General features: G+C 48.3%; 1 protein-coding gene across 6 annotated transcripts in view; it reads right to left on the bottom strand.

The window, feature by feature from the left end:
• The window catches only part of Tiam1 (TIAM Rac1 associated GEF 1), a 351,773-nt gene that overhangs the window by 18,593 nt on the left and 316,016 nt on the right, over positions 1 to 17,164 (bottom strand). For 5 of the 6 annotated variants that reach the window (XM_041678508.1, XM_041678510.1, XM_041678509.1 and 2 more), the window contains 6 exons: positions 10,968 to 11,147; positions 8,888 to 8,956; positions 8,500 to 8,625; positions 6,571 to 6,679; positions 2,387 to 2,566; positions 2,135 to 2,253 (listed from right to left, as the gene is read on the bottom strand). In XM_041678508.1, coding sequence (XP_041534442.1) covers positions 2,135 to 2,253; positions 2,387 to 2,566; positions 6,571 to 6,679; positions 8,500 to 8,625; positions 8,888 to 8,956; positions 10,968 to 11,147 — 783 coding nt within the window. Of the gene's footprint in view, positions 1 to 2,134; positions 2,254 to 2,386; positions 2,567 to 6,570; positions 6,680 to 8,499; positions 8,626 to 8,887; positions 8,957 to 10,967; positions 11,148 to 16,195; positions 16,584 to 17,164 lie in introns of those variants that run through there. The other variant, XM_041678513.1, reaches the window with a different exon arrangement.

Here is a 17,164-nt window from a genome sequence, read left to right as displayed (position 1 = left end):
GTGGGAAAGGACATATCCCCTGCAGCCACCTCCCCAGGCTCTTAGGTCCTAGTGCTGCGCACTGTGCTGAAGCCATCCCAACTCTGCAAGGTGGGGGCGGCAGATATGCAATTATGTCCAGTCTGGAAGTGGCCTTCACAGACTTCCTCCAGCCGCAGAAAACCCACTGCATGCGCGCATCCTCACACGCTCATTTTCACATCTCTGTACCGTTCTTGCTTCACTGCCTTCTAAATGTTATCTTTTTGACAGTTTGAAAACACGTTCGGTTTCACCGAGGACGCGTAATTGAGCCTGGGGCTAGGCACTCACGGGTGGAAGGGGAGAAGTGCTTTGTGGAACTGTTCTCAGACCTCCAAACACTGTGGTATCCACACCCACACCCCACAACGTATGTAAATTAACACACCGAGCAGCTGGATAACGGTCCTTTGTCTAGTGAGAAAGGCGCCTTCTGCAGAGCGAGCAAGCCGACTTTGCCAGCTCTGCTCCCACCCGAGTAGCCACCGCAGGGGCATGCGCATGCTCCAGGACCCTCAGGCAGAAGCATAATGCAGAATGGAATTCATCAAGTACCAACTATGTGGCCGGGACTAAATAAATGATAGACATTCTAATCTGGGGACTCAGAGTCACGCTTCAGTGGCATTCACAGAAACAGCCCCGCCTGGGTAAGGGCACTCACTTCTACATGCAGCATGGGTTAAGAGCCATACTGAATTTTGTGAGACCCCAGTGACAAAGGGCGGAGCATCAGAAACATGTCTGCTCTACCAAGAAAAGTTCTGGGGAAAATAAAAATCCGTGGGGAGCCCTGAGCATAGCTGTCAATTCAATGCCTGGGAAGCAGACCACGGGGTATACCCGTGGAGGACTGAACAGGTGAAGGCAGCCTCAGGAAGTGTCCCGGGGGGCGTTATCTTAATCGCCTTGGGAAGGGTCATCTTATCAATCGTGGGCAGGGATCCCGGACTATGTGAAAAGCAGAAGGCAAGCTGACCGCCAGCATGGACACACTGCTCTCTCTGACTGATATCATAATGCGGTCAGCTCCTTCACACTTCTGCACCGTGACTTCCTGCCACGGTGGACTTACCCTGAACTGGGAGGCAACTCAAGCCTGAGTAGTTTATCAAAGCGACAGGAAAAGAAGTGAGGAGACATGGGCTTCAAAGACAAGAGTCCTACTGGTGCATGGAAGTTTCAAGATTGAACCATCCCATCTCCCAGAAACTCCTCAAGACAGACGGTAAATAATTCAAAACAGCTTCAGGAAGTCCCTGAAACTGGCCAGATTTGCTAGGACCCTCCCTCCCAGAGTAAGCAATAAAGACAACCAAGAGTCACTCTTAGACAAGCCAAGATGCAAAGATTCTCAGACCAGACCTGCTGGCAGAAACCAGCAGAACTATCTGGAAGAGGTTTAGACCAGAGTCACTTGGGAAGGACGCTCTCCAACCTGCGGAGCTGCCTGCAGTAATTCCCAGCTGTGTGAGCTGTCACCCAAAAGGGGTGGGCCTTGGTGATGCAGCTGTCTTTGAGTCATTTCTGCTCCTGTAAGTAAAGCCTCACCCATATTCCTGTAAGTAATCCCAGTAAAACTCATTGGTTCACCAAGTTGGACTTGGGAGGTATTCATGCTTTCGTCTGTCTTGGGCTCCTTGTCTGGGGTGAGTAGATGTGTGTCATCTTCCCAAGAAAAAGTCCTGTTGCACAACACCAGCCAGAGAAAACAATCACAGGTCCTGGGCCCTCATGGTGACAGGAGAGAACCAACCCAAAAGTTGTCCTCCAACCTCCACATTCTTAGGGTGGCACCTCCCGCCATAATCAAGTAAATAAACGCAATAATTTTTTCAGACAGACTCTCGCGTTTTAAACATTGTATGCAGAATCCCTTCTGTCAGATTCTCTCAGAGCTAAGGATGTGACAATGGTGCCCAGGGAGACAGAAATATGGAGGCTGTCATCACATAGTTCAGCTATCTTTAGGAAAAGAGACATAGCTATGAATACAGATCTTCAGAGTCTCTGTAGCTCCAATGGAGACAACTTTCCCACACATCGAGGTTGGGGGTACCTCCTAAAGAGAGAGCATCAAGGCTGAGCAGTATGTGGGAGGGGGCCTCCTCACCTCCTTCTTCTCTCCTGTCTGCTCAGCAATCAGCTGGTCAAACACGGCCCCAAACTCCTCATGGATCTTCTGCATCTCATTGATGTGACTGGCAACCTTGTTCATGGTCTTGATGGCCACTAGAAGAACACAAGCATTGAAAAGGGGGCTGTGCAGAGGCCAGGCTGGGGCAGGTGCAGTTGAGGCGTGGAGAAGCCTGGGCAGAGGTGGGGATGGGGTGGGGGGTGGAGGCAGGAGGGAGGGGATGCTCACCATCCAGGTGGTAGTGTTCCTCGCTCTCTGCGTCAGTCAGTGCAAACAGCTCCCTGAGCAGAAGCGGGTACTTGAGGACCCTCTGAATGGGTTTGATGAGGTAAGACTCCAGTGTGGAGGAGTGTTGCTGCCTCGGGTTCTGGGCATCTAGGAACGCCTTGAAGGCTGTGTCGGTCTTGGCTGGAAGGGACAGAACACAGACCATCAGAGTGGCATGCCCCAGTGACTCCTTTCCCACCTTGTCTCACACTTCGTTCTGAATCCAAGGCTTCTTTTTATAGGTCTGGGCACAGCAGGCTCGGGGAGAGGAAGGAGGTCTCTGCTGAGGCACACGCTGGGTGGGCCTGTCAGTCATGTGTGAGTTTGATGGGGATGCACGCTAGTTAAAGGATTTCATGCACCCTCCTCGGATTGAGCATGACTTTCCACTCTGACATCCTGACTCTTACTGTCCTTGGGGAGACTGCTCTTCCCAGGCCTAGCCAACTCCTAAAGATAGCAAATGATTTGCCTGCAAGAATCAATTCGGAGTGTGCCTATCAGTTCCAGGAGGCGCTGACAGTCTGGTCCCCAGCTGCTACCTCAGTGCTCATTGCCTTGGGGCCAGATGTCAGACCACTCAGGTCTGCCACACCCCAGAGACCATGCTATTCCAAGGGACCCTGCATGGCTGTGTCCTCCTCCTGAGACCCATGGATGACCATTTACAGCTATCATCTAATCTCTTAGCCCCACCAAACCAAACCAGAACTCCTCCAACTGAAACTTCCCCCTGGTTCCCAAGCTTCCAAGCACTTAGCTGGGAGGACCTTTTTAAAACAGGTGGGGGGGGGGGGCAGAACAGCATCCTGCAGCCTTGTTAAGTTTGTTAAGTGGAGTGAGGCCAGGAGCCTCAGAATCATCTGCTCGGTGTCAGCTCGGTGCTACCAGCTGTTAGCATCTGGATGGTGGGAGTTGACCCAACAGAGACAGAGCACTGGCAAGCATCTTCTCCCTAGCCTCCTCTTCATCTGTGTTCCAGCTGGGATGGCGAGTGGCCCGGGAGAACCCACCAGGCTGCCTGGGGAAATGGCTAATGCCTTCCAGGTACAGAGCAATATTGGGGAGAGGCAAAATACATGAAAGCGGGGGATGGTACGCGCTCAAGTGACGTCACAGTGGCCCCTGCAAGGCTCAGGCCACTGTGAACAGCCACTGGGAGAGGGGCTGCCCCAGTGCAGGCCTGCAAGAAGAAGAGCGAGCCCCTTCCTCTACACCCTGCCTTGCATGTTTCTTCTGTTTGTCTATTTTGGAGTCACGGTCTTGAGAAGAAATCAGTACACAAGCATCACCACTGCAGAAACAAACTCATTCTTCACACCCAGAACCCACACAGTCATTATGATTACATTTGTCCATCAGAAAGTAGATGCAGCCCTCGTGGACTTAGATTCTTCATAACAACACCCGGTCTATCAGAGGAACCTGATAACCCATGAACGAATGAGCAATTTCCTAAAACTCAGTGGTTATTCATTTTTTTAAAAATATATCTTCATCCACAAGTGGTTACTAGTGTTAGATAATACTAAAGATACCATATAAGGGTGTCATGAAATGGTAAGGCCTTTAAACAGCACAGCAACCCTAGAAGAAGCTTGCATGGCCAGTTTTGGAGCCCCTTGAAATCCTATTATGAAGAATCAAACTGGACACAGGGTCCTACACCTCCAATCTCAGTACTCACGAGACAGAGGCAGGCAAGTCTCTGAGTTCAAGGTCAGATTGGTACATTCCAGGGTGACACTCCTTATCAAGAGAGGAGGAGGAAAAGGAAGGGAAGAGAAGAGGCTGCAGGAAGGAGAAGAGGAGAGGATGGGGAAGAGCAAAGGAGGGGAGAAGGTGGGGGAAGAGAGAGAAAGGAGAGGGAGAGGGTGAGGAGAGGGGGATCAGATTCCACAGGTTCAGCTCATGATCCTCCTTTCAAAAAGTAAAAAAAATCTTGAAGGAAAAGGACATGGGGATAATAACCTCTACACACTAGGGAAGCTGGGCTAGCTCTAGGGCTGACACAAGGAGAAACCTGATTTCTAATATCTAGATTCCCGTGTGCAAACATAGAGCTGTTGGTCACTGTCTGAAAGAAAATGGACCCCAGAGGAAGTGTCACAATTAGGAGGTGTGACTTTGTTGGAGTGTGGCCTTGTTAGAGAAAGTGTGTGGCTGTGGGGGTGGGCTTTGAGGTCTTATATATGACAAGCCATGCTCAGTGTCTGAGTTCATTCCTGCTGCCTTTTGATGAAGATGAAGCCAGCACCATGTCTGCCTGCATGCTGTCATGCTCCCCGCCACGATGATGACGGTCTGAACCTCTGAAACTGTACGCCAGTCCAATTAGATGCTTTCCTTTTTAAGAATGGCTGTGGCCAGGGTGTCTCTTCACAGTAATAGAAACCCCAACACTAAGCCATGGAGTACACATCCTACGGGGGAGGAGCGGGCTCTCAATTGAGCAGGTGCGGTCCTCCTATCCAGCCCACCTCAGTCTGCTAAGAATGGCAGACACACTCTGGATTTCAAAAAACCTCCAGCTCACTGGACAACTAAAAAAATGTAGGCCATGCCTACTGTTTTATGGGACAATTTGGAGTGATGGTACAATATTTTCAGATACAAAAAATAATGCTACTGAATTAAGAAAAAAATCCACACAGGCAAATTTAATCTAACTGAGCGATTAAAAAAGTACTAACTGCTTGAAGGAATATAATGCACCTATAACAACTTCACTACAGGACAAATAACTATCATGTTTGTTCTGGCACTCTGATGATGCTGTTTTAAAGGAAACACACATGCACACACGCAGCCAATACACACGTGTGAAAACATGGGTTAAGATCAGGCAGCATGGCAGGGAAATTCTCAGAATCCTTCTGCACAGACTAGCACTCCCAGCATGCCTCACATTATCTGGGGCAGAGTCTTTTGTTATCCGAAGACCTGTATTATTCTAGCATTTCCTAACATCGATTTTAAATTAAGGCAAGCTAGTTCTCTTGGGTAGCAAACATAAACACAAAACATGGAAATTATTCAACCAGGGACTCGATGAGAAATGTTTGCTTGGCCGCGCATAGCAATGTTGAGGACAAGCACGCTCGTTTCCAGAGACAAAAGCCAAAACCAAACCGTGCACTGATTCTGCCTTCCAAAGAAGGACTTCGTTAATACCTGTGGGAAGGAGTCTGTCTACAGTAATGGCTAATACACGTATAGCATGTATCAAGCTGACTTGTGAAAACCTTTTGACTAAATTGAACTGGATTTTCTTTTTTAAGACAAGGTCTAGCCAGATAGTTCAGGCTCGTCTTGAGCTCAAGATTCAACCTATTATCTCAGTTTGCTGAGTGATGGAATTACAGATGTGTGTTGCCACAATGGGCTAGAAGTGGGTTTTTAAAATGGATATGTAACAATTATACATATTCATGGGGTAGGATGGGATATTTTAGTATATGCATCCATGATGATCAGCAAGAGCAATCAGAATATCCACCACAAACATTTTGATCACTTTGTGTCGACAACATTCTGTTTCTTCTAATTATTGCTAACCATCACTCCATCACTCAGCCATGCTTTTTCATTTTCTCTTGGAGGCACGGGACTTGAACTTAAGGCTTTCTGCATGCAAGGTGAGTGCTGTACCACTGTGCTATATACTCTGCTGTGCACATAGAACTTCCTTCTGTTTAGCTGCATTATCTACCTGCTAACCACCCTCTTCCTATCAACCCATCCCCTGTCCTCCTCAGCCTCTGCTAACTACCATTCCTTTCTTATTTGGGGGAGATCAATATTTTACGTATTGAAGACCACCATACACTAAACCGTGAAGGCTTCAGAAAGTTTCTGGAGATTTGTACGATGTTGATTTATAGTAGAAATTAATGAAAAGGAGGAATAGCTGGGTAGTGGTGGCGCACGTCTTTAATCCCAGCACTAGGGAGACAGAGGCAGGCGGACCTCTGAGTTCAAAGTCAACAGAGGGAATTCCAGGACAATCAAGGCTACACAAAGAAACCCTGTCTCAAAAAAATAAAAAACAAGAAAGTAAGTAGTTTTTCTATTATAAATCATTATATACACAGATGTGAACTGGCTACCAACACACGCATCCAAATCACCCAGCCCTGCCTTACCTTTCACCAGGACCTTGGGGACTTTCGTGTGGCTGGCACAGAAGGCACTGTAGAGCTTGAAGCGGTCCGCATAGTACAGAAAGGATCCCCCCAGAGAGAACAGCACTTTCTAGATTAAAGAGGAAAAGTGCAATGAGTTCATTCCCATCCCCGTGCAGACCCGGCAGCAGGCGAGAACAGGGAAATCACACCTGTCTGGCTCTCTGCACCAACCAGCGTCTCCATGCCTGTCAAAGCCTGTCTTTGCTCACAGAGGTCCTAAGATTGACTATGGGAAAAATATTTTGGCTTAAGATGAATTCCACAGATGTGGGGTTTTGTCTTCTCAGTATTACAGTAGGGTTGCTCATGACCGATGTGAGATGTCTGAATGCTGAGGAGAAAATAATTAAATTCTAGGAAGGCAGAAATACCCTCAGTTCTCTCATGAGTTCCTTATTGGGAGACAGAAGGGACAAACCATTCAGGAAAGGCTTACACCTCCAAAGTAGCAAAGACATGCCCTGGGTACAGCCTCCACCTTCTCCAAAGTCCCTCTGTCCTCTGCCAGGAAGCAGATAAGAACCTAAGCAATACCAATGCGAGAGTGACATCAGGTGTGAACAGCAGCTCCACCCAAGAGGATCACACCAGGACAGACCCTCCTTGTCTACTGACGGAGAAAATGTCTACTTTAGACCATACTTGATTGGCATCTGCAGTTATCAGAGACCTGAAATCTCTTCCTCGTGTTCCATCTTCCTATTCTTCTCATGTCGTGGCTGCAGGACTATGTATGATGTGATTGCCCAAGTCATGATCACAAATTACCCAGGAAAATCTGGGAAGGACTACAGAAAAACGGCTCCTTTGCTTACAGTAACAGTTACTAAGTGTTTGCCATGTGGTAACAGATAAAACAGTATCTCCAGTGCCTGCTGCACAGGATGGGAGGGATTCCCACACTGACTGCAGCTACCCGGGCCGTCCTACAGGCTTCTGAAGACCCACAGGCTGATACACACCAGATTCCCAGGAGGAAGCTCCATCAGCCTGATGTGAACAGTCCTACGCTATCAGGGCACAGAGCACGCTGCCTGAGGATGGGAGGCAGTGAGAGGCAGGAGGAGGAGATCACAGGTGACAGAGACTAGCTCTCCGAGTTGATTAGGTCATTGTCCTGAGTATAGTGACAGTTTCACAGGTGTGTGTATGTGTGTGCACACGCACGTGCATACAAATGCATGCCAAGTATGTATGTGTACAAATGCATGCATGTATGTATGTGTGTGCATGTGTGCGCATACTCATACACACATACTTTATCAGAGCCTACACTTTAAATATGCACAGTGCTTCATCAGCTGTACTACAGCTGATCTTGTTTTTAAAGCACCGGGGTCTGACATGTAAGCCAACACACACATCAAAGAGTTTTACTGATCTGAAATGTGGAAGGGGAACTTCCTTCCAGGGAATACCAACCAGGGGAGAGGAAACGAGTTGAGGGTTAGTAACCTTTGTTCAGGCATGAGTCACACGGCTCACTAGGACCACAAGGACAGTGTCCATCTGGACAGGAATCAGCATTTCTATCAAAGTTGCCCAGAACAGGGTAAACTGATTGAACTGACAGACCAGAGGGCTAATTTAATTTGTTACTAGCTAATGTAACCTTAAGGTCCGCGCAGCTTCCAAAGGAGACATCGGCAGATAAATGTGTTTGAGTCTACAGCATCAAACAAGAAAGATAAGGCCTTCTCTCCCCACCCTGACAGCCCGCCCCACAGGAAGGCCCCCCACTGGGAAGTCCTCAGTACTGTGAGGTCCACAGACTCCCAAAGAACAAAAGACCACCTGCAGCACGGCATGGGGGCACATCCTGACTTGCAAGATAACCCAGCAGTGACGCAGAAGGGCAGCTTTAGGTAGCTTGAGGATGAGGCTTACCTTGAATTGGTCGACTTTCTCAAGCTTTTCCAAATCAGGGACCAGTCTGACTCCATCTTCGAGAGTTTTAAGGAATTCGACTTGAAACTCTACCATTTCGGTTAAATTGCCAAAGAGTACATCAAGCTAAAAAATGAAAAAAAAAAAAAAAATCTACCCCACGTCCATGAAGATTCGGAAGCTTTATCTGGACCTAACTGTGTGATTTCTGAGGGTTAGCAGTCTGTTATTACAGAATGAGGCAGTCCCAACTTTACCCCAAAACTTCACGGGCTGTATGTGACCTGCCATGACTAAAGGCACCCAATGTTGTGGGTGTCAGTGCTCCATCCTTGACCAGCAGGTCAACCGCAGCATGCCCCCCACAAACCAAGACAGTCCGCCATACCTCATCCTGGGTGAGAAAGGTCTCCTTCTGAAGGGGCTTCAGGTATCTCTCCATGAGGCAGTTTAAGTCCTACGAACCAGAAGGACACTTCATTAGCATACTGAAAAGTCTACAAGGCTCTATGTGTTCTGAAGGCTAAGGAGCCAGTGATGAAAGTCCACGAGGACAGGAAGAAGCAGGCAGGCCCATGGGCACAGCGGAAACCAGGTCTTTAACTCATGGTGTACTCTGCGAGCAGGCTAAGAGCTCCATATGGAAATGGACATGGCCAGTAAGAATACTCAGCAGTTGACAGCTAGCATTCAACAGGTCGACCCACTCTCTGATGGGGGGCTCCACTTAGAAAATGACCGTAGGGTCACTGACTGTGAATCTGCTCGGATCTATCTATAATTTTTCTCATGTGCCACTGCATTCATTCCCTGATAACAGCTATGGGTGTTTCCCCTCTGCTTGTGGTTTATCTCATATCTATATATATATCTATATAAATATATATCATAAAATATAGATACATTCCATCTACTGGGCACACATGTAGCTGTGGATGGTTGGGAAGATGAGTTCTGCTTAAGTTGTATAATTTTGATGAATAGAAATAGTACTAGGGTATTTTTCATATTAGACTGACACAGGAAAATAGCAATATTCTTAGTTTTAATTTTACACATTTAGCTGATTTTAGACTTCAGAGCAGATTCAAAATGGACTAGTTGCCCCTGTAAAATACACACAAGGGCAAGTTCCCAGGTGTCTGCTGAACCAGCCAGGGTGATAACATTAAGACATAACTCTCTCTAGTAACAGATTTTCTGCACATACTTCTGGCCTTGGTTTGTGATGCGGGACTCGAGGTCCAGCCAACTACCTGTTTATTGTGTAAGTCCTGAATTTCAATGTCGCTCTGTCTGGGAACCCTGACCACTCAGAGCTGTGTGCTCACTTTACCCACCGTGCCCGGTCAGCATGACCTGAGAGAAACCATGTGACTTATTATGTGTTATTAGATCAGGTCAGATCCTATAAGTAACTCATAATTGTCCAGAGTGGGTGGCTGAGAGAGGCGTGTGAGTATCTGAGTGTGTAGGTGTGTAAGCGTGTAGGTGTGCAAGTACATGGGCGTGTGTGTACGTGGATGGTGAGTGGGCAAGTGTGAGTATGTGAGTGTATAAATGAGCGAATGAATATGTGTGACTGAGAAGTGTGCGTGCATGTGAGAATAGTGTGTGTGTGTGTGTGTGTGTGTGTGTGTTAAACAAATACCATGTACACGCCTGGAGAAGTCAGAAAGAGGTGCCAGGTGTTCAATTCAATCAGTTGCCACCTAACTCCCTCGGGAGAGGGTCTCTCACGGAACCTGGGCCCCACCAGGTTTTGAGCTAGGCCAGCCAGCACACTCCTGGGATCTACCTTTCTCTGCCCCCTGAGATGCTGTTACAGACATGTACAGCCAGGATGGTTGTCAGGATTTGAACTCGGGTCCCCCATGCCTGCACAGCAAGTCCTCATATCCACTGAGCTAGCTCACCAGGTCCTAAATTCAGATTTAGAAATAGCTTATAATACATTCTGAAAAGCCAGAAAAATGATTTAATATTCACTATCAATTACATAAATATATAAAACAACTAAGAATTTATATTTATCAATGTTAATCAATATACTAGTTCCAGAAGAGAGATTAAGATCTCAATATTTGTGTGTTATTAGGAGGTGTGGCCTTGTTGGAGTAGGTGTGATCTTGCTGGAGGAAGTGTATCACCGTGGAGGCGGGCTTTGAGGTCTCCTTTGTCGGAGCTTCACTCAGTGTGACACTCCGTCTACTTCCTGTTACCCTTCTCTAGGACCACGTCTGCCTGCTGCCATGTCACACCATGATGACAAGGGACTCGGAAACTTAGGCCACTCTCAATTAACGGTTTTCCTTTACGAGAGCTGCCGTGGTCGTGGCGTCCCCTTGCGGCCACAGAAGCCCTAACTAAGACAGGGAGCCCCCACTCTCTTTGGGAAGGAAAGGTGGTTACACCCCAGGCTGGGGAGGCAGACGCACGCTGCTGCAGGGGCGGACGCACGCACGCACCTTCACGTAGGTGCGCTCAGTCTCCAGCAGCTCGCAGATGACCTTGCGCAGTTTATCGGCATCCGACAGCTGCCGTGTGGTCGTCAGCTGAGGGCCCGTGGCGTCCTGAGGAGACGGGCTCGAGTCAGAGGGGTTCATCTCGTGCAGGCTCCGGCAGAACGCAGCGACCTGTTCTGTGCTCTGTGGGGCACAGGAGGATAAGGCAAAGCAGAGGGGTCACGTCTCAGCCGGGAGCCTTGTTGGCACCCAGCCCTCCTCAAGGCAATTTCCAGCTCAATGAATGGTCACATACGAATACCTCTCGTGTCCCAAACTGTTCCACACTTGAGTTCCTTGAGTGCTGACAACCACAATAATGAACAAGGGTGTGCGAGTGATCACGCCCCATGAGGCTCGCTCGCTAGTCCGGGGTATCTGACACTCACACACTACTCACACGTGTGAGAAGGGCTATGACAACTCCCACTGAACAGTTGAAACAAAGGAGGCCCAGAGAGGTTAAATAACTCATCCAAGGTCACACAGCTAGGAAGTAGCAACAGCAGACCTGGAATAAGAACTATCCAAGCACATTTCAGAGCATGTGATTCTGGGGAGTGCTGGGAGGCGGGAGGGGAGATGTTACTCGGAATGAAACGAAACCTAGGCTCAGATTTGCCTCAGCAAGTGCCCTGTCACCAAGTGGCATCCCTGGCTCTAAAGGCTATGTTTGAGCCATTCCATGAGAAGCAGGGAGCCAAAGACCTGCAACACAGAGAACAATTTACTCAGCTACCGGATTCGGGTTTGGACACTTACTCAGCATGCTGGAAGACAATGTCTGTCTGTGGCATTAAATGGCTCACATTTAGCAGATGGCTGTATCTTTGGTAAGTTCTGCTGGTTCTATCTTCTCCGCTGCCCTTTGAGCAGAAGGCAGTTGAGCCTGAAACAGGCCACTGTGGACCTCAGTCTCTACTGCCTCGGGAGGACATGATTGGGGGGAAGGCTGCAACGATGCTCAAGTTTAGGAAGCTACAGTTGTTCCACCCTTTGGAATGATGCTGTCTGAAGGTCGAGCTGCTGAAAACCCATGGGCTCAGTGGCTGACCTCAGCAAAGCCCTGGATGGCCTAGACTTCCCAATTCCACAGCTCAGATCCTTCCAGTCAGAGTCCACGCTGGAATGCAAAGGGACTGGCATTTGGCTTGGGGTTATCAGTAAAGACAAGGCCTCACTAGATAGCCCTGAACTCACGACTCCCAAACCTGCCCGATTGTCCCAGGCATTGTTTTGGAGTAAGGAAACCTGGTTTGCCTGTCGAATGCACAGCAGTAATGTGGGGTGGATACCTTCTACATTCTACTTCTATTCAGCCCTTCTATTGTCTATTTCAGTCCTAAACACAGAAATGCCTCTTTCAGGGTGATGACTGCGCTGATAAAGAATTACTCCTATACCTGGCAGTGAAGGCGCACACCTTTAATCCCAGCACTGGGGAGGCAGATGCAGCAGGCGGATCTCTGTGACTTCAAGGCCAGCCTGGACTACAAGAGCTAGTTCCAGGACAGGCACCAAAGCTACAGAGAACCCCTGTCTCGAAAAACAATACAAAAACAAAAACAAAATAGCTGGTCTACAGAGCTGCAAGGCAGAAAAGCTAGGACCTAGAATATTCCACAAGACAGGCTTTAAATACAGTGAAGGGTGATTTGCATATACAAAAGAGAACACAGACAGTTTCTCAAAAAGACACATTAGGGACAGCACAGGGCAGGAAATCCCAGAGTCTGGATTGGGAGTCACACGGCTATCGTTCTGCTTCTCTTATAATTGCCATGACTTATTTCTGGCTGCTGCTAACTGCAGTAACTGCCAGCATGCATGCTGCCTGTCATAAGTACTAGTCAGGATCCTCCAGGAAACTGGGTTTTGGATGCATAATATCCCCGCAAAGAATCTTCACAGGGGTATAGAAAACTCACCCAGATGGGCTGAACTGTATACTCTGAGTTTTACCTCAGTAAGAGAAAATACCTGCTTTGCATCATGGCCTGTTTGTGCAGAAACAAAGGAACTAGTTATATGCCACTTCACTAACTTGGGGTCATCTTGATAGAGTCAAACTGGGCTTTGCCATAACAATAGGAACAAGGGAACAAATATATCCATTTTAACAAAATGTTCATGTCTCCTTTTAAAGATCGAATGATAACTAAGACAAGCAACGTTTTCTAATGCGGTTATCACGGGGAGATAAAAACGCCCTTCTGGACAAAGCCTCCCAGGCAGAAGAGCTGACAACCAGTGCCCCATCCCCATCCCTTCACACACTTCCCTGGGCTGCTGTAATTTGCTGCCTGGTCAAGGAACCTAACAAACAAGTGTGGTCCTGGCACCTTTGCTTACACAATGGATGCTTCTGTAACAATTCCATCTGTGACCACTGCTGACCGTCCCTCATACACAATTCCCATGACAAACACAGCCATTACCAAGTTCCAATTGCTGGCAGGATACCCTCTTGAGATGATTAGCCATGGGACCTTGCATATCGGTGCAAGCAAAACCCTCAGCTCCACAAACGACAAACCGCGTGAGAGGCCCTGACTTACAGGAGAAGCAGGGCGTCGCAAAAGCCATGGCCCACCACACTGGAGGGGTCACTGCAGTTTGGTTAAATATAGAAGGTATGGACCGGGGTTCCTAGGTTCTTGGCTCCTCTGTGATATCATCAGTACCTAAAGATAGCTATTTTCAAGACTGAACGGGGAGCTGCCTTGGTCTCTGCCAAGTGGCTCCCTAGTGAGAGTGGTGTTGCTCTGGCTCTCGAAGCCCAGCGGACTCCCTGGGTGCCTGCCCACCCTGAGGTGTTCTCCTTTCTTCTGCTAGTACCCCAAATCAAGTCCTAAATTCACACACACACACACACACACACACACACACACACCCCATAGGAAGTGTAGTCATCCAACTTTATCTTTGGGGTCATTCACTTTCTGAGTTATCATCAGAAAATGCAAAAACTTTATTTTGGCTCTTTCAGGGGAAACCCTGTCTACAAAACCTTTATTGAAGTACTTTATGTTATGTTCTTACATTCTTACAGGGTTATATGCAGTTTCTCTATTTATTAGTTGCTATTAATCTCTTACTATTTACTTAACATTAAACTTTATCAAAGACACATATGCATAAGAAAATAACTCAGTACACGTAGGAATTGGTACTATCCACCTAGGCATGGCTTCTGGTATCCACTGAGGGTCTCAAGGTATTTCCCCTACAGATAAGGGAAACTATAAAGGGCCCTTCTGGAGAGAATCTTACAGGGAGAAGACAGAGTGAGTTGACAACAGTGCCCTGCCCCCTTAGTTTCTTGGGGGGCTACTGAAAAGCTCCATGGGGCTCCCTTTGGAGGGCTCAGCCTCAACCACCCCTTCCATTTACCCCTGAAGCTAAACAATGTCCTTCCCAACACTCTGCTCCCGGCACTGACTCCAAACTGATGCCTTCCCCCTCCCCCCAGCCAATACATGCTACTTGAGAAAGAATAAACGGTTTCACAGCATTAATAAGTTTTAACACGTGTAGACATCAAGAGTGGTGTTTCTGTTTGGAGAGAATTTAAAAGAGGCCATAAAGCTTGAGAGATTTGTTTGCCTAAAATACTCCTTCCAAAATATCCTCTAAAGGAACTAAGAAATGCAGGGCTCCCTTGGAATGTCTCTAAGCTATTGAATTCATGTATTGTTGCCCAGCTCAATCTCCAGCTCTGTCCACCGCATTCCACAGTGGTCAAACTTCTAAGTAGGCCATTGTCAAGTATGGCCCCTGTCCGTGGTACCTGCAATGGCAGAGCATGGAGAGAAAACACCCTGACCATGCCACAGCTGGCTGTCAGGTGAGTCACACTCACCTCTCACCACCGTTCACACACCTAGCACCCACCATTCACACACGCCCTGGGTGGGAGGCTTCCCGCAAGCTCCTACATGAAAGCTCTGGAGCAGGAGGAAGACAGCCTAGGTACTTGCATCAGGGAGTGCATCTCTCCCCTTGAGGACTATCACCAGAGAAAGAGCAGCACTCGCAGGCACTGGGGAGCCTGGAAGCGCTGAAGCGGGCAGAGGCACCCCAGGAACAACCGATTCAGCCAACACAGAGAAGGCAGGACAACAAAGGAGGGCATGGGCCACTCTGCCATGGCCAGCAGGAGGCTCGGTGGTTATGACATCCTTTCCCCCTGTGCAGGATGAAAAGTACAAAGGGGGAGCGGGGGGGGGGGGGGGTGTCAGACTCTTAAGGACACACTACCTGCTGGAGCGACCCAGCTGCTCAGCCTTCCTGTTATGCAACCACCAAAGGCAATGTCTGCCTCCAGATGAGCGACTTCCAAAACTGTTCTTTGACTCTGACCGACTTAACACTTCCCACGGATTTAAAGGGAGGAGTGGCCTCAAAACCTTACAGCCTTTATTTAAACTTTTCTTGAGGGATGGTGGAGCAGAGCACATTTCAGAGTCTCAGAGGGCATTACAGTCATCCTCATCCATACTCCCTTCAATTCTCCACCAGCTCTGGGGTCTCTTCTGACAACAAGAAACACCAGGCATAGCCACCGATACGTTCGTTTCATTAAAAGACACTGCCTCTCAGCCGTGGACAGATGCGGGTATTAGCGCCAGCACCGAAAGGCTCGGTTTGATTTTGTTCAACTGTTTCTTGCCATGAGCTCACTACTGCAGGTTCTTTTTAGAGCATTATCGTTTACTACAGGGGCTGGTCTAGGGAAGTAGGTCAGCTCATGCTAGACTGTTCATTTGTCAACCTTCTTTACCTACTGCAAGTCAGCAGAAATAAGACCCAAAGCACCCAAAGGAGCAAAACACAATCCCAGCTGCTTTCCTAGTCCCTGGTCAGGGGTGGGGTGGGAGGGACATAGTGCACTGGACATAAAATATATCCAAAATATCAATAGCCAAAAGGGGGGGGGTTGTCAGTGATAGTTAAAAAAGATTTAAAAAAACAACAACAACAAAGCTTCCTACCACCTAAATCTGAAAGAGAAAAATAAACACCCAACACAAACTCAACTGCACACTAACTGATGATCGCATCCTCAAAAACTGCTGCAATATATATTCTTTGTTAACAAGGGCACCCAGAAAGAAAGGGGGGTGAAACAGAAAGATGTGGGACAAACATAGGCATCACTAGTTGTGCACCAGAAAGAGTGAAGCGCTCACCAGATGAAGGGTGCTGTAGAGAGAGCCACCAGCTCTGTCGTTCTCCATCCTGGGTTTGCGCCTGATTTTCCACAGTGCCGACATCCTCAGGGACACAGGCTCATGGTAATTCCTCCTAGCACTTCATGTGTTCAGCAAGGAAACCCAAGTTTCCTCAAATACTCAAAAAGCCCCAGCCACCGTCCAGCTTGCAGAGAGCTTCCTCTCCCCAGGATAGCCCATGCTGGCTCTCCAGTGCCGACCTGGGACCACACACATCTCAGTACAGAGCTGAGGGCGGCCACAAGCCCCAGAGAGGCACCTGCTTCCCCACTGGCGCTCCAGGAGGCTGTCAAAGGCTGTATCTCAGAGAAGAACTCATGCTTTGATTTTACCTGGCTCAACAATAAAAGTCCCACAAAGAGAGAGCCAAAGCCAGTGGAAAACAAAGCACAGAGTGCCTCCCCGGGCTGCGGGTGGCCCTGCCCTGCAGCCAGTGGGACCAGCTGATTGGCCAGCATCTCGAATGGCACAGGAATATTAAAGTGCCCAAGTAGGACAACTTGACAGCTCCCCTCACTGAGGCAAAGGAATCCCCACCACACAAACCTGCTCTTTCAACTGTGCGCCCTGACACACTTTACACTAATACTTCATTGCAAAAAACAGATACTTTCCCAAGCAGTTCTAGCATGCACGAAAACAAAACTAGAAGCTGCCAGGAATGCACAGGCATTGATGATTCTAATACACTTTCTAACCGGAAAACAAAGTCGGAGCCACCAGGGGGGCCTGGAATGCAGGACCCCGGGCTCCTCTGGCCTCAGTTAACTCACGTTTCATTCCACAAGAAGCTGCACAGAGAAATGACTCCAAGGGTGAGGAGACCTAAGGTTGTCACCTTGTCACCAGAGGAAAGAGGCGCTGACAAAGGGAGAGGTGGCTAGACTCCCCTGCCTTTTGACAACCTCAGCCATCATGGTGATGTGC

The sequence above is a fragment of the Microtus oregoni genome, unplaced genomic scaffold (genome assembly GCF_018167655.1).
Source record: "Microtus oregoni isolate MIOR12 unplaced genomic scaffold, Mior012 000030F_ref0000283, whole genome shotgun sequence".
Taxonomy (NCBI): Eukaryota; Metazoa; Chordata; class Mammalia; order Rodentia; family Cricetidae; genus Microtus; species Microtus oregoni.
This window is presented reverse-complemented; position numbering and strand designations above follow the sequence as displayed.